The sequence below is a fragment of the Strix uralensis genome, chromosome 1 (genome assembly GCF_047716275.1).
Source record: "Strix uralensis isolate ZFMK-TIS-50842 chromosome 1, bStrUra1, whole genome shotgun sequence".
In the NCBI taxonomy this organism is placed as follows: Eukaryota; Metazoa; Chordata; class Aves; order Strigiformes; family Strigidae; genus Strix; species Strix uralensis.
In genome coordinates, this window is record NC_133972.1 from 17,656,395 (window position 1) to 17,680,248 (window position 23,854).

The window sequence follows — 23,854 nt, forward strand, 5'->3', positions numbered from 1 at the left end:
TGTGATACAAGGGCACCCTATACCAAAACTCAAGTCTCTGCTTTAGAAGATTAGAGCACTACTACATCCCAAAGAATGGATGACCAGAAAACACAACACTAAGAACAATGCTTCCCCCCCCCCCCTTCATTCTAAATACAACTGAACAACAATTTTTGCTGATACTTTTCCTTTAAGTTTTATATGCTTTCTCATCAGCATTATTAAATCAGCATCCTTCTTTATACTGCAGTGCAAATATATGCATTTCACATCAGTCTGCCAACTAAACAATCTCAAATAGATGCTGGAGTTAAAAGAAAGGTGAGGAAGGAGAAGTAGGACCATACATGAAGGCAGTATTCAAAGTGGTAGTCTCCTAACAAGGTTCCCAGTGAAATACAGAATTTGTTACATTCAGTATGGATTCACGTATTCTTACTGTTTTATACTAACCTTATCCATCTTATTTCTTCTGTTGCCTAGTTTCTTTAATAATTTCAAAGGGGTTTTGGAAAGCCTAATAACATAAGACAACTTTCTTCCTTTTATTTCTGCTGATACACAGAGCAACATTACGCTAAACTCAGGAGACACTGATCCCCTATGCAGTAGCATATTGTCAAAGTTTCGTATCACTACCAGCCAGTCCTGAGTTTTTCCTGTTAAGATTTCTACATTTTTATATATCACAGTTTTACAGGTTTTGATTACTGAAGAAAACTTAGAAATAGTAGTAAAAAGTATTCTATAGTACACATCAATTCCACCACATCTACCTCAAACTGACCTCCTATTTATGCCTTTTTCCTTTCTATTCTATCCCTAACACAGCTTATTATCCTGTGGGTTGCTTTGCCATCGTTTGTCTTCCTTCTCTTGGCTCAGTAAACCTAAATTGTCATTTACACAAATTCACATAATGATTTTATCACCACTAGCTGGACAGTAGATGCAAGAGTTAAGGCCAAAACCAGCCTGGAAAGTCAGAGTACAGCCTTGAGAGATTAAATATTTATTTCCTCTACCAGGACTGAAGATGATAAGTAAATCATAGAAGTCAGTGCCTAGAATGGCACCCAATGCATTCTTAAAAATCCTGAGCAGCTTAACTGTATGACTCCCTGCAGCAAAGAATGCCACAGGTAGCACAAACAATTTCCTTTTGTTAAACTTTAACAAGAGTCCCTTCTGTTACAATACAAATATGGAGCTTTTCAGTTTGCATTATTGCTCACAGTTCCCTCTCTATTTCTTCTCTCTTGACCACTTATACCTGCTCTTTTTAAGTGTCCATTTTATGTATAACCTCTCACGCCTACCCATTTCTATGAACCAACTTTAAATAGTCCATATCTGCTTTACTGCAAAACAAACATAAAAAAAGCATTAAGCAAATAAGAATCTTTACTACGGAAACTTCATCAGTGTTGGCAAAAATTCTGTTACTAAAAAGTCTAACTTCTTGTCTTAGACATTAAAAGAAAAGGCTTTGAGGACGGAAACAGATTAAGCCTAGGCAGCAGTATCTTTCTAGTTTTCTCAGAAACCTTGCCAGCTCAGGCAAGAGCATTAAACAGCTGCCATTAGAAAGGAGGGAGGGAAACAGCTGCCTCTAATTAGAGCAGTCTCTGTTCTCCTGGGTTAGATGCACGGGAGAGAAAGGAATCCCACAGAGGCTCGTACGGGGCCAGCAATAGGGCTGGTCTGACAGACCCACATGGCCACGGGCTACTTCTAAGCCAAGAATCATTAGCAGGCTCTCAGAGAGGGCCTCACTGCTCCCCTGTTCAAGATAAAGTCCAGTCCACAGTAAGTTTCATCAAAAGCCATCTCAGACATTAATGTGTTTCTTTGGGTCTCTCCAGCAGCCAAACAAAAAAAGCATTAATGGGGTTAATGAGATACACTCTTTATCACCAGTAGTAGTGGGGAAAAAGCAAACACTTTTTTTTTTTTTTTTTTTAATATGATACATCCATGAATCTATCAGGGTCTCAGTTTCAGGAAATGAGAGAAGAGAGCCTTCAAGTCCAAAGGGTTTCAAGAGGTGTATTAAACCAGAAAGAAAACTAGAAGGTAGAGAACAAATGTTCATGTCATCTTCTGACATTTTTAGCTCTAGGCTAGGTTTTTACAGAACCTGTATTTATCAGAATCAAACAGAAACCAAGGAAGGCTAGGATTTCTCTATTCTTGTTTAATGGCACTGCATTTCTACGTGTCATACAGTGAGGTGTCCACAGACATCAAGGAGATGGTACTCTAAATCACAGCCTATCACTCAAGCATGGATTACTTCAGGTAAAATTCATTCCCACTACTAATAAATTCCAGTGCTAGCCAGCCAGGACATAAAAAGCTTTAAAAGGCTGCACAGATTTTTATTTTTTACTAAAGCTTTAGAGAATCTGTCATCAAGATGAAAAAACTCACAGCCTAAACCAGCTATGACCATTCACTATGATCATTAACTATAGAGGGAACCAAAGAATATTTAAGGATTTTCTGACATGTTGCAGGAAGTTCACCTTTTTGTTAAATTTGAAAATATAAAAGCAATTCAAAACATCTATTCTGGAGAAAAAATACAAATAATGGAGTCTCCTCTAAAAGGCTTTTCTAAAAAAAGACTGAAATAGTCAGAATCCTATTGTTTAAGAAAATCCTACAACACATATCCAACACAGCTTTTCCTGAGGTCAGTAAGCAATAAAATGAAAAGGCATTATCAGACAAAACACCTGACTTGCACTTAGATGCAACAAGGCATCTTTGAGACAAGACTTCTCTCACATAAATAGAAAAGCTTGCTTTACATTATCTGAGCAATTCAATTTCTTGCATTATTTCATTTCAAATTTTTCTCTTAACATCTGAGGTTGGCCACACTTTAAGCAAAGACATGGGCCAGGTGATCTTGAAGGTCCCTTCCAACCTAAGTTATTCCAGGTTTTATGTTTAGGTGTTCTGCAAGCATTTGTATCTGGAATTCTACAGCAGATTATGCCATTAGTCTCAACATTTAAATGAAATTAATAAAAATGAAAACTAAGAATAAAAATCAATCAGTCCCTAAAACCTGAAATCAAGTATTTTTCTACATGCTGTATCATGGTCATGCTAAAACAGTTCTTGGTTTTCACGGTGTTGAGGAAAGAATTTCTCCATACATCATTAAAACCACTTATTGAAGAGTCACATCTTGATTAAACTGCACATTGCAGTCTTTTCCACCCAAAAATTTCCATCATGAAGCAGGAGAAAAATAAAAAATTAATAACTTGGGTGTCACTTATCTAAATGCAGTCTTACTCAAACAAATATTTCCAGATTCTTGTACCAAATGCTTTTAATTCAAATTCACTCAAAAAATTAATGCACATTGCAAGTCCTTACAACTGCTCTAAAATACATGAGGCAACATATTTGCATACTTAATTATAACAATAAACTTGAAAGAGCATTTAAATTATTCTGAAGAGTCTAATTTAAGGGTTCTTCCATCACTTCTGGAAGCCACCTGGGAAAGAATTTAAACACTTCCAATTGGTTTCACATCTTAGTATATGGCACTACAACTATCTTCCAAAATTATTTTTTCCCACTGCTTTCTTTTTACAGTAAGAAGGATTTGAAACTGCTAGTACACATATACACACATTTACATATGGGGTTTTTGTGTGTAAAATGTATATCTATATTCAGACTTGTACATATATGCACATATATAACATGCATATCTTTATTTGATCTTTTTAAAGTGTCAAGTATCTTTCCTTTATTTTGCAGATGACTAAAATTTTGCAACATCTTGTAAGGTTATATGTGAGAGTAAATGACAATATAATTATATCATAGACTAATGGACAGTTCAGTATATGCAGAAATATATGTCATGATATAACATCACATTAGAACTGAAACAGATTCCATATACCTTTATTATTGTCACAGGAATGGGAAAAGAAAAAGTATAAGAGGGCAAAATAACATTCATTCCTTTTAGAAAACGAAACTACAAATATGAGTAGAGACTTTTCCCAGAAACGCTATTATCTAGTCACATTTGCCCATAATTCTAATATTCTCTTTTATTTCTGATATATAATATTTTAATAATTAATGCCATCACCTGGGAAAAGAGATTGTGACAGGGTAATTATGTGTGCTTATGTAATCTCTTTTAATCACAGAACAAGCAGTAGTTTTAAATACTGAAAGATGTAACACTCAAACACTCTTTAATCTGCTTTATTTTTTCTAGACTATAGCCACATAGTCTTATGAACTAACACGTACCCTGGTATTTATTGCTTGCAAAGTATTTTCAAGCATCTTCCCTGTAAGTACTAAACAACAGATTCCAAATTTGTGTGTCCGAGTTCCCAGAACACCGATGCCAGCTGCAGAGAGCGTGCAATGTGGTTAATCATAAAAGGACAACACCTTGGAAGTTACTGCAACATTAGATTGTTGCCTAGGAAACTGAATTAAGTCTCTCATCGGGCATTATACTTCAATAGAAGGATCACTAACATGCTCTTCAGAATACTGAAAAGCACCTGTCCTACAACTACTGTAATGATTTTGCCCAAATCTAATTTACGGTATATATGCAGGCTGTAAAGATGGAAATAAAAATTAAGCATCCATGTTTTTTACTTCTTAGCAAAAAGCCTGTAATGCTTATGGGGGGGTGAATATTCAGTCATGTTAGTTATTTTTGTCTGCACTTAAAAGAAATCTATCCCCATCATAATTGAACAGGAAATTAAACAGGAAAAAAAAAAATGTTTTGTCATGTTGTAGTTGGGTAATACACTATTATATTTCCATCATTTAATGAGTTTTGAATCACGAATAAAAACATCTCAGGGTCACCAAAATGTAACACTCTTTATTAAGAAAAAAGGTTCCAGGTCTTTTATGACAAAATACAGCTATAAAAGTGCAACTTCACCTAGAAAATAGGATCCATTGTGTTTTAAAAAAAGGCAGAAAATGAAGTAGGTAGGTATTTTACATATACATCTTCATCCGCTATATTCATGGTGCAATCCTGATCTTCAGTGAGAATGCAAGCACCTACAATAACTTACTGTAATAACCAAGAAGTTAACTATATTTTTAATATTTCAAAGTAATAATTAAATTGCCTGGAAAAGTTCTATTATGCTTGCCTTTGAAAAACAATATACTCACATTTATTTGACCAAAACAGAAGAAAGTAAATGCCTACCATATAAAATACTACTAAGACTTTCTCTGGGGCTGTAAGAACCTTGTTACCTAGTTGAATTACTTTGCTCCCAAATTTCCCAACATTTTCAGGCTTGATACCATCATCTTTTATTTTCTTCTCATATCACCTGTATGAATCGTGAATTTGCAATACCTGATTACCCACCTCATTAACTATATTCACATCAAACAATGACCTAATTGAACATTAGCAAGATACAAGAAAAAACACCAAAATGGCAGTTTGCATAGAAGAGTTGATTCTTCTCAAATGTGTAACTACAGAAACTTTGTAGAAGTTTCAGGGGGCGTGGGGGGAAAAAAAGCTTATTATTTCCTACTTCTAATTAATTTTCATCATCCAGATATAATGAGGAGGTTACATCTAAAACCTGAATTCAAAGTACTCCCACAGCATTCTCCTGGGGAAACTGGCTGCCCATGGCTTGGACAGGTGCACTCTTCACTGGGTAAAAAACTTGGCTTGGGGCAGAGTGTCTGGAAATCTGCCTGGCAGAAAAGGCCCTGGGGGTGTTGGTCGGCAGCCGGATGAATATGAGCCGGCAGTGTGCCCAGGTGGACAAGAAGGCCAATAGCATCCTGGCTTGTATTGGAAATCATGCTGGTCAGCAGGACTAAGGAAGTGATCTTACCCCTGTATTCGGCACTGGTGAGGCTGCACCTTGAATACTGTGTTCAGTTTTGGGCCCCTCACTACAAGAAAGACATTGAGGTGCTGGAGTGTGTCCAGAGAAGGGAACAAAGCTGGTGAAGGGTCTAGAGAACAAGTCCTGTGAGGAGTGGCAGAGGGAACTGGGGTTGTTTAGCCTAAAGAGAAGGAGATTCAGGGGAGACCTATCACTCTCTACAACTACCTGAAAGGAGATTGTAGTGAGGTGGGTGTCAAGTCTCTTTTCCCAGGTAATGAGTGATAGGATGAGAGGAAACGGCCTCAAGTTGCACCAGGGAAGGTTTAGATTGGATATTAGGAAAAGTTTCTTCACCGAAAGGGTTGTTAAGCACTGGAACAGGCTGCCCAGGGAAGTGGTGGAGTCACCATCCCTGGAACTATTTAAAAGATGTGCAGATGTGGTGCTTAGGGACACAGTTAAGGGGTGACTTGGCAGTGTTAGTTTATGGTTGCACTTGATGATCTTAAGGATCTTTTCCAACCTAAATGATTCTATGATTCTGCTTTCTTCTGGCATCTGTGAAGAACTCACTATAGTTAGAGCTAGTACCCACAGAGTCAGCTATGGCATAGGAGGCACAATATAGCTTTTATAAAGGGAAGTGGTACCTCATAAACTTCTAAGAGCTCTCTGCAAAACAGCAGTGCAGAAAGTAAGTCAGCTAATCGAGTGCAGTTGGATTTTCACATAGTTCTCAAGAAGGGATTCTACAGGAAGGAAGGTACCATAATGATAAAGGCATGGAGGAAGAGACACCACCCTGGAGAGTGGACCCTAAATCCACCATCACTGCACAGGAAACAGGTTGTCTCATGGCTTTATCAGGTCAATTTTCAGGAAGCGGTGATGTAACAGAGATAGAAATTATCAGTAATTACAGACGTGATAGATGACATAATAAAACCAGAGTTATGCCACTATAAACATATGCTGCATCTGTGCTGTTACGGCTTACTCAACTCAAAAGCACTGCAACAGAAAGGCACTGAAACAGGAAACAAGAACAATAAAAACTGTGGAACCATGTGTATACAAGCAACAATTAGACCGGCACTCTTACCCAGGGCGGTGGGGAAGAACAGCAGAGGACAGGCACAGAAGAGATCCGTAAAATGAAGACTGGGCAGTCAAGAAGCTGAAATGATGGCTCACCTCTCTAACACAAGAGGTAGCAAGCATCAAGTTATCAGGCAGTCAGTCTAAAACAATTTTGCATAATGAAGCATTACTACAGAACACTGTAGCTTCTAAAGGCTATGTGGGTTCAAAAACTAACCAGACAAGCTGTAGGAGAACAGGGTGACGGGGAGACACTGAAGATACCATCTGCCTCAGCTGGCCCTAAACTGCAGGACTGCTGACAACGAGGGGGTCGTACTGAAGGAGTTATCATGGCACCTTTGTCCTGTCCTTACTTTCTTCTTAGGCATCTGCAAACAGATCACTGTCAGACACGAGTCTTTGGTCTGACTTACTGGAGTCATTCTCTGATTACGTTAGAAATCAAATCTGCAGAGTCAACAAAACATGATTTGGGAAACTGCTGGTTCTTTAAGTTTTGTTGAAGGAAGCAGTTTTCTTGCTCACCAGTGCGCTTTTAATTACTTTCATAAACCCTGAACTACCCACACTCCCAGACATTCTCAATAAAGTTTTTGTATTACTGCTTCACTGACAAAAACTGAAAATGATCCAAATCTTGTTATAAGACTTGGAGAGACAGCTACCAACTGAAGACAATTCATACTATAAATCACTCTTTTAAAAAGTCAACTAAAATAAAGATTGTTTTCTGCCTCTACTGAGACTAACATTTCAGTGTCTGTTAAGCTTCTATAAAAGCTAATCATGCACAACAGTGACTTGCATATTCAGCATAATGGACTCTACAGATCTTGATTCTGGAGATGCTCAGAAGACCAATTTCTGTGCCAGTGAAGGCACTACTACAGCTTTTCTAAAGAGCATTTCTGGAATACAGAGCTTCAGATATCTACTGATGTTACACATGTTTGATGGTCACCCAGTGCCAGAACTCTTTTTTTTCTTAAATATAAATGCTACTGAGTACTGAAATTTAAATCTTTCATTTGCTCATAATCTCAAAACTACTCAACTACTGGGACAAAAAAAAAACTAGTATTTTCAAACTGCTCTCAAATAGCTCACCCTTAAGAAAACAAAAACAGAAGTAAAAAAAGCTTTCCAACCTTGAATAAAGTTGCTATCATTTTAAGTTCTACACACCACTAAAATATACATCAAAACAGAGTAAAACTCTGAAGCCTAGCACTATTTGTGGCTACAAATGGAGACTATTCAAAAATCAATATTCTGCATAGCACAATACGCCTCCAGTTCCCTTACACTCCTCCAATACAAAATTAACCAGCCAAAGAAAATCCCTCTGCAACAAAATAGATCTAAGTTGCATAGCACACTACTGCAGTAGTTCTGCAGCATCCTGAAATGTGCTTCCAATGATTTTAGTTAGTAACTTGTCATAAACTACACTTTTTATTGTTAAACTTGAAAATTTTGCTGATTTCTTAACTCTTAAATACAAAAGGAAATACAAGAGGAAGCTTAACATTTTGACAGGTAATTTGAGATAGCTGGGTATGTGGGAACAAGATGTAAGATAATTCACACAAATTTTGGAAAAGGACATTAAGCTAGGAACTTCTGTTAAAAATAGCCAGTGATATAACACCAATGTTAATGCCCTAGCATCACTATCTCTTTTCAAGGACAGCAACAAGATGAGCTCAGCAGCACAGTTTGCTCGTACCTCCCAGAACAACTGTTTCATACTCAGGCACACAAAGATTAATTTGAAATTCATTTGAGTAAACATTTCACGCAAGATTAACAGTTAGTACTTTTTTCATGCCATAAAAAGTTTAGACTACTAAAAGCTACAGTCCAGTCATCTCACAGGAGGTGGACCACATAGTCCTCTGAGACCACAAGCTTCAGCAGACATAAGGCTCTAATTGAAGTGATCTGCAAATAAAACCTTCAATCTTTAACACAAGTTAAAAGTAACACTTATGTTCCAATGTAATTTTTAGATGACTGTCGTGGGGAGTGGTAAGCAAGTACATAGCATGGGAGTGGTAAACAACTATACAGCATGAAACTAATTACTGAAAAGATATTCCTGGAACCTTTAAAAAATCCAACCACCACCTAGAAATCAGTGATTGCATGACAAATGAATATTTACAAGTTAGTATAAAATTACACAAATTCCAACAGCAGCAATAAGATGCCTACCAATATATCATAATTAGTGCCGAAAGCTTTCAACATGTTCCATTTCAGCTGCTGGGGGGCAGCAGGGGGAGAAAGTGTCTTTTACTTTTTGGTCTCAAGAAAAAGGAAGTTATATTTCACTTACCAGTTCCTATATAGGATTTAAAGCGTCCTGATAGTCTGTTGACAAAGGCACCTAAAACATCTAATCCCAGTAATGCTACCTGTTGAAACAAAAGCATTAGATGTACAAAACAGATCACTAAAGAATTCTTTAGAATATATTTTAAAGAAATTAGACATACATATGCAAGCATGCTGAAAGACTGTATCTAAACGTAAAGATAAACTAAAGTTCCAATTAGAAAGCTGCTAATTCCTTGAAAGCTTTCATTAAGACAAAAGTTATCAGAATATGTTTGGAATGGATCAAGTATATTTACATATGCCAGAGCAGTTCAGATTTTTCAGTACTTGTCTTAAAATAGAAAATAAGTATTAGAAATCCAATGTTTTAGCATTTTCAATTACAAATGATTAAAATTCAAATTAATAATTATGAGGACTACGGAGCTGGAAGAAACTCTTTTTTTTCTTTCTGGACCATATATTAGGACTGCAGTTCTGTCTCTCATTTTCTTTAAAAGATTACTCTAGAGGTCTAACTCAGTATTAACTGAAAAATCAAAATTCCTTTGAAACAGGTACCAGTAAGGCTTTATGCCTTTCCAACTCTACCAGGTTTCTGAACTACCAAAGAAAAATCAAAACACAATGCCTTAACAACAACAACAAAAAAAAGGGGGGGGAATACAGTTACCAGACTCAGAAAAAGCAAACAATTGAAAATGCAAAACTGAACCCCCAAACATAAGTACTAATACAGACTGGAAAAAAACCCCATGGTTTAAACAGTTTCCCAGATGCTAAGAGCTTACTTCAATCTGGCTACTTAGCTCATCCACTATGGTCATTACATTGTTTTCCAAACTCCCAGAAGAAAACTACTGAGAGAGGCCTATACCGTCTTCCCTAGCAGTTCAGACCACACCATTTGTCCACCTGCTTGTTAAGCTAGGGAAATTTTATTTCTCTTCATTTGCTCTTGTTCAAAATAATAATTTTTTAAAAAAAGTATCAAAAAACAAAAGGAAGTTCAAATTATTATTGGGATTGTGAGGAAGTTCCCATCTATGAACAGAAACTAGATGAGAGGACGATATCTGCTAATACAGAAACAAAAACATGATCAGAAATGATCAGTTAAACTAAATTATTTTAACAAGTCAGAAGACATTTTTTAGCCCTTAACTACCCTTCATACAGTTCCAAGACTTCACTGTTAATTTCCTATGTTCATTATGAACACCAGAACCTGTATTTTCACATCTTGTAGTTAACTCAATTTGCTGTCCATGAAGGTGCAAATGCCAGCGGAAAGACCTCCTGAAGCTTGGGCATTTGTAACAGTTTTTCCTCCTCTTTACTTTTCCCCATGAAGACATGAGCAGAATTATTCCCCTCTATTAGCTATTTATTTTCACAAAACTTGGAAGCACATTTTCTTGGACGACTCTCTTTCCTTAAGATCCTTATCTGTCACAATTGTCCACACTAGACAACAGGCCAAAAAAAATTTGACTGGAGATGAATGTGAATACACATGGCCCACGCACACAGGATCACAGGAGCCTTGTTTCCACAGGAAACTAGACAAATAAGGTCACCATAAAATCTAGGATCTGAAACAACTGCATAATTAAGCTGATTTTAATAAATTCAGTATTAGTACAATAGATCTCCTTTTAAACAGGAGGTACAAAACTTGATTCCAAGTTAGTATAAGTTACTTGGAAATTTACACAATTTTATTACACACTAAAACAGAGAATAGCAAACGTAAGTGGGTGGCATCACTGGCTCAAATTAATATAGTGCCAACAAATGACTGCATCTACAGTTTAGGATAAGAAAACAGAATACTGTAATTGATAACTTACTCAGACAAAAAAAATCTAACTCAGCTTTTATGGTAATGTCAAGGCTTCCCAAAAGCTCTTTCCTTTAATGTTCTTTTCCAGATTGTCAAACTATATGAGACCTGAGACAAAACATCACTCTAAAAAGTAGTGCCTGAAAGAAATTAGAAAATCATTCTGGATATACTTTGTCTTCCTATGTTTCTGTTTCCTGACTACAAGCCCCACCTTAGACTTGTCTTCCAGTGACAATTTTTAAGATACCTTTCCCATGCAAGTATTCTGAGGTTTATGCACAAACCGCGACCTTTCCTTCTGTAAAGGTACTTCCAGAGAGTGTCTCTCTTCTCCACGCATTTGATTACCTTTCTAAAATTTCTTGAGGACTTCTACCATTCTGAACAGCAGCAGTGCAGAGATTTTAAAAAAGTAAAGGACACCTGGCTGTTTTTTACTACAGCTCTACTCTTTACTAATCCCAAAGAAGAGTTCTGAGTAAGATGAAGAGTATTTCTTGATTAATTCCTCCAGTGCTTAGCCTCTAGAGTTTGGGGGGGGGGTGTTGGTTGATGATTTTTTTTTTTGCTTTTTTTGTTGGGGGGAGGGCATTGTTTGTTTTTAAAGTGTAAAACAGTGGCTGTATGGAATATTTGAACCTCTGTATACCTAAGGGTTAGAGGCTTGATAACTACCAGAGAAATGGCTACCATGACTGTTGTCGCCAACAAAGAATCTGACCACTTGTATTTCATTTGCGTAAGAATATTTTATTTTGATCAAAAGCACCCACTGAGATAATGCCTTCATATTTTGTATTTTTTTATCCCTCCCTGTGAATGGGTAAAGTTTAATCACCTCTTATGTTGCAAGTCACATTTATCTTGATTAACCATTCAAGTAGTTGTCAATATGGTGTTGGCTTTTTGTAACTGTCTATCAAAAATTTCCTTAATGAATGCAGTAGGGGTTCTGCTTCAATAACTAGTGTACAAAAGCCACTTCAGTAAATACTATAAATTTAAATATGCTGATGAGTAGTTTTGCCTTGTAATATTCTTATGGTATGAAAATACACGGTTGTCATGGTTTAAACCTGGCCAGGAGCTAAACACCACACAGCCACTCGCTCCCCCTCTCCCACCCTATGGGATGGTGGAGAGAACTGGAGGGGTAAAGTGACTCGTCGGTTGAGATTAAAACAATTTAATAAATAAAATAAACTAAATAATTGTAATAATAGAAAATACAAACGGGTAACACACAATGTGATTGCTCACCACCCGCCAACCATTGCCCAGTCTGTTCCCAGCTAGCGATCCCAGTGAAGAGAGAATCTCGAAACCTCAATGCCAGAAGGGAGAGTGCGCTTCATGATCTACCCTCACCCATATATTGGGCATGACCTTATATGATACGGAACATCCCTTTGGCCAGTTTGCTTTCTGTTGCTCTGGCCGTGCTCCCTCTCAGCTTCTTGTGCACCTGCACACTGGCAGGACATGGGAAGTTGTAAAGTCCTTGATTTCTTAGCAACAACTAAAAAAGTCAGTATATTATCAACATTCTTCTCATACCAAATCCCATACTGAATTCAAAACACAGCACTTTCCAGCTACTAAGAAGAAAAAATTAGCTCTATCCCAGCCGAAACCAGAACAGTTCAGACTGCATGGGATGAAATAAAGGTTTCTTACCTTTCTAAGTCAGAGTAAGATATAAGACCAACCCTGGCTTTAAGACATGCAAAAGCAACTAACACTAGTGTGAAATTCTCATCACTTTAACAGCTACTAAACAAGAACCTTTACAGGGGAGAGGTAAGGGAATAGGTTACAATGGTCTTAAAGGAGCAATCCTCTATTTACAACATGATGGTTATTCTTTAGCTCATACAAAGTCCTCTATGGTCTTCAACTTTCAAAGAATAACAGGTATAAAATGTCATGGTATCTGCAGAGTGAGAAAGTATGATGTGACCTCAGGCTGGAAGTAATGGGAAACTGCTGTAGCTACAAGATTGGCTCTCACTCCACATTTCAAAAGAAGTGAGCATACCACTACAGAGTATACTACGTAAAGTATGTCCTATTGTTTTTGTAAATCAGTCTTAACATTTCTCTTCTTTGATACACAATGTTCTGAGTTTCAGCATGTCCTGGTAGGTATCATCTGTGCAGTATTCAAGAAGCCCTCTGGAAGGAATCCTTAACAACTGATATGGGGTCACGTGAGCAGCATTACAAAAAAAAAAAAAAAAAAAAAAAGTCACAAGTCGAGGCAGAACTGATTTGCAAGAAAAAGGTTCCAAGCTCTCAGGCACTGTGTGGGACCATCTACCAACACAGGCTCTCCACTAGGTACAGAAAAAACTCTCACCATCATCATGGCTGTTTCCTCACTAACTTCAATGAGGGATGTATTTCTTCTGAGATTAAAATCATTGGATCTGTTTCTTACTCTGCATTCACGAAGCCTTTTGCCTGCTGCCTAGAAAGAGCCTTTGTATGTTGAGACCGATTCATCAGCTCACTATTGTTTGATGCATTTAAACACTGCTTTTGAGGTTCACAGTGGAAAATAAATTTAGGCTTACTTGAGCTGGAGTTGGTTAGTTGTTGAGCAACCCTTTAACAAATCAGTGTTTAGGACTGTCCTTGACTTCTCAGATCACAACAGAATTGACAACCCAATTGAGAAATATTTTATCTGTTCTGGAAAGGACCAGACTCTTTAGTGAAATCAAGATGTTCCAACCAAAATGTGATTATGAATTGAGCCAGCAATTAGTAATTAAGCCTATTTCTTGCTCTGCAGCTTGTCCCTTTTCCAGCTCTCCTTCTACATACTCTTGCCAGCACTACCACTGATCTGTGGGCAACTTCCAGGCATCTAAGCCTTTGCTAGGAAAAGAAATACTGTTCTTCAAACCATACCTGGTTAACCATGCATGCTTACTATTATTCTCACTGTGATTCTGTGATTTCCCATCCCTGTGGAGGACATCTAGAGGCAGGATACTGCCAGGAAACCATCTCTAGTTACATACATTGCCAAACAACCTTAATACAAATGTCCTTGGTTTTGGTCATAGGATCTGTGAACTGTGTATGAAAATATGGATTTTGCAGATCACAACCTGCAAACTAGTCATGAGAATCTAATGGGGGAATTATAAGGGTCACTATCTGGAACTCCAAAAGAATGAAGTTAGGGAATTGGACTTCCTGTCACCGTGGGAACAGCTGTGGTATCACTAACAATCAACTGACAAACACAAACAACTACACCTGCAAAAACAAGCATTGTTCCACCACTGCAATGCTGAAACAAGACATACACAAGAACATCATGAGATTTTTTTTATGTATTATCAGCAAAGCCCAAAGGTCTACCTTCTCAGTTCTCAAATTATCTCAAGCACCTTGCAAGTAGCTAAACGTGAAACAAAAATATGTATGCATGTGCAGTCTCTTCTGCTTCACTTCTTGAAGTTCTTATTCCTAGTTCTGACTTATCCCCCTGAACATGCTACTTCTCTCCTATTTCACAGGATATTCAATCACTTTTTGCTCCTCTGTTTCCCACTCCAATTCTCTCCAAATCACCCACTTCACTGAGATCTACCCATATTCCATTCCCTCCCTTAACCCAAAAGCTTGCACAGATACCAAAACCGCCCCTAGCTCCATTGACAGAAAGAAGCTTCCAGTTTCCTGGGTTGCTTCTTCAGTCCCAGCCAGGTCATCTTCAGACTCCATTCTTCCGTGTACAAGAAAATGCATTGCTGCAATCCTCCCACTCAGCATCAGCTGGGCAGCTGCCTCTGCTGACAGCAGCCAAAACTGCAGTCCCAGCTGCCTCACCTACCACATGTCATCTATACTTTAGATATTTTAGCTGACAAGAAAGCGGTTTCCGTTCTCTTGCTTCTTTCATCTTCAAGGGTACAAGCAACACACCTCCAAAGATGTGTACAACCCTTTTTTTTAAAAAAAAAAACATGTATCACCTAACTTCATTTTGCAAGGAGAGGGAGGGGTTGCTGGTAATCTAACATAGTCTTCAAGCTCAACAGTTTGAGTTACACGTTCTTTAGGAAATGCAGAGCCTCCTCTATCTGAAAATGCAAGTTTAGTGAGTTCAAAGCAATGTTTTGCAACTATAATTTGGACTACAAACTAAAATTCTCCTGAGAGCATCAAATCTTTGCTAGTGTTAAAACTACACATCAACTGCATCCCTCACTCTCTCAAAAGGGGTATAGACTACCCAACTTCTTATGATAATCTTCCTTTCATAACCCTTCTGTGATGGCCAACCACAAATCATTTCAGCGTCGCAGTGCTATTAACCACACTACCAGAGGATTACTGAATGAATCACCCATATTTATCCAGAGACTGACGAGTGTAGTTCAACACTGAAAAGGCTTGGTTTCTTCAGAGGTCCTTCTCAACAGGCATAGATCTGGGAGGTCCTTGTTATTTTGACCTCTCCTGTATAGCAGCCAAAACAAGCAAGCATAGTGCTCTCATAAAAATTTTAAAGCTTATTAAAAAAACCCCAAACTGCTTTACTGCCCCTTCCTCATGATGGGAACTATAACATTCCTCCCCCCTACATTAATTAAGAAATATTTAGCCAATTTTGAAGAACATGTTAGTGTAACACTCAAAATTGTTACTGGAAAAATGTTTACAACCTTCTATTATTTCAGAATCTGTCATGATCTTCAAACTGACCTGAGTTCAGACTGAAAGTGTGACCTCCAAATTGTTCTGTATTCTGCGGACAATACAGTGATCAGTATTCTAAAATGTGTCACGTACGGCCTCCAGCTTGATCCGTTACGGGAATATCTACAGTTTGCTCCTTATGTACATTAAATGTTCCTCCCTTGACCACTGCCACAAATTTTTCATAGCTGTCATTCCAAGGACAGTGAGCATACGACCATAGTATGTGATACAGCAACACCTGACATTTTAAGAAATTTTCTTTTTGGGATTGTCTGGCTTAAACTTTATGTGCTGCAGTGGAAAAGTTTGAAGACAAAGCCTCTTTAAAAGCAGAACTCAGTGGGAAGGCAATGAGATGTATGGTATTTCTCTTTGGAATATAGAATTGAAAAAAAAAAGAAGCAAGCTTTTTTTCCCCCCTGAAGAAAACTGCACTTGAAAGCCTTTCTAAGCATGTTGATGGAGCAAAACAAAGAAATACTTTATTTTAGGACTTAGTACTCCCAAAAGAATATCATTCTTTTCATGCCCAAGGTCTCTTATTTTCTTTCCCGTTTCCTCTTATTTAAATTGTATTAAACATACAGTGACTCCCATCCTCTGCTACTTAGTCCTACCCCTGCACCAGCTCTACCGTGAGGAGACAAGTATCCATGCAGCTGTAACCCACTTTAGAAAACAAGTCCAACAAATGAACAAGAGAAAGCATTTTCTCAGCCAGATCTCTTCCCTGAGCCCATTTACTGTGCAGCCTCACAAGCACTCGCATCAGAGCAACGAAGTCACGATGCAACATCACAATTCAGCAGCCAGGGAACAAAACTGCTTACATCAGCAATCCTGCTAAAAACACCCACGTGCATTGACTGCAGTGAATTCTATTCCAAAGGATGCACCTCTCCTCTTGCCCACTGCAGAGAGCTTGAAAAGGGTCTCTCTTCACACCCAAATCAATCAAACTGCAGTCTAAAAGAGAGAGTCCTGTTCTCCCTCTTGACTTGCAGGCGTATTCAATCTGGTACACTGAAACCTCCTGTAGCATCTGTCAAATCAGCTCGTCGAAACACTGGAAAATTAATTCAACATCAACAAAAACTTAATTGCCTCAAGAACGAGGCAGTGAGAATGCCTGGCCACAGGAGAAGCAGAGCTGCTCTTTCAACAGGGACTACAGTTAGGTTGGATTACAAAAACTGAAACTGCAAAACAACTGAGAACTGCCAATTCCACCTCTGGAGCAGATGCCTGAGAGTTTGAGACTGTATGTTCCACATTTCTAATTAAAGGCTGGACAAAATTAGTTTTAATTAAACTTTAAGTAATTAAAACTTCTTGCAAGTTTCCCTTGTCTTCTGGAAATCTGCTTGATTATTTGGTTAACATTCAATAGTATATTTAACATTCTATGAACATAAATTATACATGAAAAAATACTAATTATTATTCAATAAAGAATCACATCACTGAGCCTGAAAACTAAAACTGGATTCATATATGGACAGGTCGAACCACATTCTCATTACATAGAAATAAGGGAAGTAGCTCCCATATAGCCAAGATGAAACAAACAACTTGAAAAAAGGAATAATGGAATTCAGCAATGAGGACGAAGTCAAACATTTCTCAAAGACATTTAAATTACCACTATTTGCTAAAAAAGACTAAGGAAATACCACAATCTATACAGTAACCGAAAAATAAAGGTTGAGATGGGTCCTCTTTATTTCCTTTTTCTGTCCTGCAAGTTATAGTCCTACAACTCACTACAGCATTTGCCTTTTGCGTAACATATAATGGCTTGCGTTCAACTTCAGATCCAAAACAACCCACACATTTTGTTCCTAAGGAATGCTACTTAATCACATGCCCCACATCCTGCATTTGTGCATTCAATTATTCTTACTGAAATGTAGGACTTCACATTTTTTATTTCTGAACTTTCCTTTTTTTCAGACCTCAGTACCTCCATTTTGTTCAAATAATTTTAAATTCTAGCTTCCACCTCACACATTTACATGCAGTCAACGAAGTTATAACTGCTGCTTTCTCTTTGCAAGGACTTCAGACAAACGTCCAAACCACTTAACTATTTGCAAAATTACAGTTCAAATCTTCCCTTCCTTTCTGGAAACTGAAAGCTCCTCCTGCTGGCCTTTTGTTGAACTAAAGACAAACCAAAATAAATACTTGCCAAACCAAGGAAATACAAAAATGCAACAACATTACTGGTATTTTAGTATCTTTCAGTATTTGGTGTCGAGACAAACAAAGCTAAGAAAAATCTCACTCTGCAGGAAGCACAGAACAAAAGATAATTCCAAGGATTTGCCTAAAAGAAACAGATTACCCACACTATCAGAAACAGACAGCGTGAAATCTGATCTTTTCTTTGTATGGCAAACAATCTGCTGCTCTGACACAAAACCAGCGATTATTAATTATTTTCTTCCTGCAGTTGAGGAATAAAACAAGATAAAATATTGCCCACAAAGGTAAGAAATCCAAAGATCACCCACAGTTAGAAATATTACTGATTCTCACATAAAATTACCTTGAGAAACTACCAATATTTTAGTTATAGGTTTTTATTACTTCTGATAGATGTGATTTACATAAAGAACTGAAAGGTGGCTTTATCGCTCAAAAAATAAATTTTATGAGGATAACTATTAAATTTTGGTGGGCTTAAAAACCCCCACAACATTCTAACAGCCAAGAGTAGACTTGCAAAGCTCTACTTGAAAAGTAGTCTTTCTCCATCTCACATCTCTTTAGAAGTTCAAAGCAGATTTCCAGATTACGCGAGTCAGACACTGAACAGTTTGAGCCACCAGATGTACAAAGTTAGATAATCCTGTGATTATTTCGAGTGACTATCAAGTACAAAAAAGACATGAGATGCGTTAATTAAAATTCATGTATACATAGATGAGCATTCAAGTTAACCCAGTAAAGCCAGCAAATATCTATCAGTAGTGATACCCCCAGAAAGGGGAATTAATTTACTGCTTGAACTTCACCAGAGAGTCTAAACGCAAACATTAGCCCTGTTCCAATCTTCTGGGATTGCCAAATATTTCAGAGTTTGAGGAGAACAAATACCAGCAGAACAATACCATCACCCAACTCATAATATTTTGCACCAAACTTACCTGCTCCTTAAAAAGATCTCAGAATTCACTGCACTTATTTTTTTTTTCTCCATGATTCTTCACAGCCTTGGGAAAACAATCATTTGGGGGGAGAAAAAACAAAAACACCCAACCGAAAAACACAACAACAAAGAAAACCAAAACTCTGTGTTGTAGGAGGAGAGAGGTCAGTCCCAACCAATATAAAATAAACAGTACCAGCACAGCAAACAAACAATTTTCTGTTCAGTGAGCAACTACTTCATTCTAATGAGATCCAGAATAAAAGCTTAAATTATGCACATCTTCCAGGTACTCCCTGGTGTTGCAAAGTTTTCAACAGTCTTTGGAAGCTAATTTATCACTGGCTGCACAGACATAGTAACCAAAGTCCCCATAATACACCAGCCTTTAGACAGGACTCATCTCTCTCTCTAGGTCACTCCCTGTGTTCTGCAACCAACTTTCACTAGAACTCTGTCCACCTGCAGATGAGTCAACATTCTTAATCCCACCTTTTTGATTTATCAGCAACTCAAACTGGTAATTGCATTTTCCACCTCAATGAGCTAGATGTACTCAGAAATTTTCCTATCTGCTTTCTTAGTTTGGAACCGCCAGATTCTTTACTAAACCACTATAAATAGCCGCAAAACTTCAGAAAAGCAAAAGCGCTATTTAGATGGCCAAAAATCTTTGAGAAGTTAATTCCACCTTGCTGATAACAAGTCCATACTTGTTTACCGAATACCTATTCCCTTTTTCCCCCACTCGTTATCAAGTCTGCCGAATCAACCCTCCTATTCCTATTCACTCCAGATCCCTTCCCTTCTGGTTATGGGAGGCAGAAACTTCCTAGCGTGGCATTTCACGGGAAGTTTTCTCTTCTGAGGCATAGCATAGTGTTGAGCCTAGAGCTCCCAGATCTTCTCTTTCAGTATGGTCAGCAGAATGCACTGCATGCAGGAACTGAGTTTTCACACGAAACTAAAGATAGGGCATGCCCAGGGCAAGTCACATTAGTTATTCCCTCATTATCCATACCGGTCACCTACAGTTGAAATAATGTTCCCCCTCAAAACTTCCTCCAGTATTCCCCACTTGTCACTCCAATTCCTCTAGCTCAGCAGTTCCAACAAATAAGCCAGTCGCCAGCCATTATCACTGCTCAATTAAACAGCCACGTCAACAGGGAGGGATTAATTACTTTAGGACTTTGAAGATCCGCAAGACCTTTAGCAAGATACAAGAAGAAAGAGATGACAAGCAGAATTGTCTAAGTGCTCTACATAGCCACTCCTCGGCAGAGGAAAGGGTAACCAACAAATTGTTAAAAATACAGTAATCAAAAATAAAGATTATTTTTAATATTTTTCTTGAGAATACATTTAAGTCTGTGGTACTCATTACTTCATGGTATATCATTCAGGCCCTGAGTTTAATAACAAACTCAGATGAAACATTTAAACATGTAGCATGCTTGTATAAGATAAAATATGCAAGTAAGATACAAACCACAGTCTTCCAGAATATTTTTGATGTTCCCTTTGAAGCAGCAGATGCTGGCAGTCAGCACCACAGCCAGGAACAATGAACTGATCCCGAGCAAAGCATCCAAGATTTTGTGCTGTTGCAGTTAATATAACGTTTATAACATGCTTTGAAATAGAATGTTGTTCGTATGAAGAGCCACCAGTAAGTGCACAGAGAGATGAGGTAACAAAAAGATTTTAATTATTATGCAAGATATTTTTAAAACACTCGGAATCTGTAATACTCTTAACCTTGTCTTGCATGACTGAGGCTGGTGGGGAACTGCATATTCCTCATTCACCCTACAGTCCCAACAGCCAAGGCATTCTGTCACCTTACATCAAGCAGAGTGTCTTGTGTTATGAAAAATACACCTTGAAAGGCAAATTTCAAGTATTAATGCCCAATTTTGGCAATTTAAAAGGGCAGCAAGAAACTTTTACATTACTCTGTTGAGATAAGTAAGTATCCAGTCCTCTTTACACAAAAGGATATTTAAAGACCTGTCTAGATTTCATAGTAATCAATGTGGATTTTAATGAAGAATTTAAAAGCAAATAAATTACACTTGTCCAACATATGGTATTTTCTCAACCTACCCTGACCTTTAATGACAGATATGCTTCAAAAAAAAAAAAAAAATCAATCATAAGCGCAAATAGAGCTAAGCCTTATTATTTTCAGACTCAAACTTAGAAGCACTACGTGCAAACACAGGCAAATACACAGCACCGTAAAGTAAGCGGGGAAAAAAAATACCCATTTCATTGACATACCGCCCTTTCAAGTTACCCCTACGCCTGCCTCCTGAGTCTAAGCAAATAGAAAAATTTGCCTCACTACACCAAGTTCAAAGGCCCAAAGTCGAAGTCAATCATCTTACAAGGCAAGACAGCGAGATAAGGGAACGAGCGCAGAGGGAAAAGGGCGGATCTCGCCCGGGTAACAGACCCGAGCTCAGCATCGCAGAGCAACACCGCCACCCGACGACGGCAGCGCAGACCAGTCCCACCGACCCACAGGGGAAAAAAAAAACCTAAAAAAATCGCTAATGCGAATACAATTGTCCTTGGTAATAAAACCACGGTGTCAATCGTGGTATCGGCTGACCAACGCCAGAAAAATTTACAAATGTTATCAGAGACGTGTGCAGGAGTAACCACTGGTTTACTCGTTTCCTGCAGCTCGGTCTAAAACGCACCCAAAAAAAAAAAAAAAGCGAAACGTGAGTCATCATTGGGTTGCTGTAAAGATACTACATAACTTCCCACGTACGGAAAAGTCACCTAAAGACAATATAAACAACTTTAAACTTACAATAGGAACCCCAAGCAGCAAATTACTCATTAAATCGTATGAAGCACACACGGTGTAATACAAACCGGGTGAAACTGCACTCTTTATGGCCTACAGAAATAATGGCAATCCCATGAAACATTACACCCGAGTACAGAGACCATGGAATGGGAGTGGTAATAAGAAAAAAAAAGTCACCACCTATCTTGTTTCAGAGTAAGAAAAAAAATCCGAGTATGTAAAATAATTGCGGGTGGGGGTTTAATATTATGTCCAAAAACGTTCAACCAACCATAAAAGCAAAACCAAAACCCCCGTTACTGCTTCTTTTAGGACAGAGGAATAGAAACAAAGTGGTTTTAACCAACCCCTGCAAAATTCCTGAATTTCCCTTTGTGGGGGAAGGGATAAAAACTGGTATAAACGTAGTTTTATTTCTGCTCGGATCTGATTAAAAAGTAATCCGGAGAGCTGTACCTCCCTACCATGATGAATCATGGTCTTCCTGCACCAAGCCCCGCCGACCAGCCTACCTTAAAATTACTCGAGTTGACCCACGCTGTTAATTCGTCGATCACTTTGTCAAGGCGTTGCTGGTCCTGCTCCACATCGGGGGACCTCGCCGGGTCGCCCAGGTACTCCAGCAGCTCCTGGCCGACCTGCATCCTGCGGCCCACGTCCTTCTGCTGCACCTGGTCGCAGAAATAATCCATGCCGGCAGGCTCCATCCTCGGCCGCTGCGGAAAAGTTTTTTCGGAAGCGAGCCGACCGGCTTCAGGGTCGGGAGCGCGGCCAGGGCAGGGGGAGGGCAAGGCCCGGCGAGGCGGCGATCCCCGGCAGGGCCGCTGCCCTCATGAAGCCGCCCCTCGCCCTCTCCGCCCCGGCTCCGCGCCCGGCGCCTCCATGCGCACACGCAGCGCACGCCGCCGCCGGGGGCACGGGCGGCTTCCTCCGGCCTCCGCCTCCCCGAGCCCGCCCGCAAGGGGAAGCCTGAAGGAGGATGGGGAAGCCGGGGGGGGGCGCACGCAGGACCCGGGGGCCGCGGCGGGAGCCGCCTCCTCGGGCTCGGGGCTTTCCAGGCGCCTCCGCGTCGTCCCAGGGGGGGTTCCCGGGCGGGCTCCCTGCCCGCCGCCCCTCCTCTTCCCCCGCTGAGGGGAGGGAAACGGGCGAGCGGGAACAAGCGTCAAAGCACGCCCCGCGGGGCGCAGGGGGCTCGCAGGCACCTCAGCGCAGGGCTGGCGGCCGTGTGGGCTCAGGGGACCCGCGGGAGCGGCCGCCGCCGCCCGCTCTCTCCTCCCGCCCGCAGGCGCCGAGGAGCGATCCCCGGGCCGCCTCTCAGAGCCGCGGGCACCAGCCCGTCCTCCCACGGAGGCAGCAGCGGCCAGGCCGGGGCGGGCCTCTCATGCTCCCCACGCCGCGGCCTCCGGCCCCTCCCGCTCCGCCCGCGGGGCAGCTCCGAAACTTCGCCCCGGCCGCCCTCAGCGCCGCTCGCTCCCCGTTCCCCGCCGCGGGCCGGAGCGCGCGAGCCCCCACGCAGCCTCTCGCGCTGCCGCCACGGCCCTGGCCCTGGCCCCACCCCCGGCCCGTGGAAGTTGCGTCCCGTCCGTCTGTCCCCGTGTCCCCCCGCCCCCGCCGCGAGACGCCGCGGCCGGCGCCAGCTAGACTGGGCGTGGCGCGCGACGGCCCGGCCCCGCCCCCGCCGCCTTTCCCCCGCCTCCCGCCGGCGCCGAGCGCGCGCCCGCCCCGCCCCGCCCCGCCCCGCCCCGCCGGCCCCCTGCGGGCCGTGGGCCGTGGCTGCAGGCGCATGCGCAGTGGCGGCCGCCGCACCGCCGCCAGGAGCGGGGAGGGCGTCCGGTTCGCGGCCCGGCGCGGCCCCGCGGTGCCAGCGGTGGCCTGGGGGCAGGCGGCGGGGAAGGAGGAGGAGGAGGAGCAAGTGTTAAGAAGCAGGGGAAGCGTTGCGAAGGGTGCTGAGGCGCCCTCGCCTCCCCTCCCCGGCTCGGAGC

The 23,854-nt window shown here is 40.4% G+C and overlaps 1 protein-coding gene across 39 annotated transcripts in view; it reads right to left on the reverse strand.

Annotated features, from left to right (window-relative positions):
• The window catches only part of CLASP2 (cytoplasmic linker associated protein 2), a 154,041-nt gene extending 130,645 nt beyond the window's left edge, over positions 1 to 23,396 (reverse strand). For 20 of the 39 annotated variants that reach the window (XM_074856228.1, XM_074854779.1, XM_074857506.1 and 17 more), the window contains exons 1-2: positions 22,385 to 23,394; positions 9,319 to 9,397 (exon numbers count right to left, since the gene is read on the reverse strand). In XM_074856228.1, the coding sequence (XP_074712329.1) occupies positions 9,319 to 9,397; positions 22,385 to 22,579 (274 nt within the window). In that variant the 5' untranslated portion in view covers positions 22,580 to 23,394. Of the gene's footprint in view, positions 1 to 6,975; positions 6,993 to 9,318; positions 9,398 to 22,384 lie in introns of those variants that run through there. The other 19 variants (XM_074857433.1, XM_074856480.1, XM_074857324.1 and 16 more) reach the window with 4 other exon arrangements.
• Positions 23,397 to 23,854: the final 458 nt, after the last annotated feature.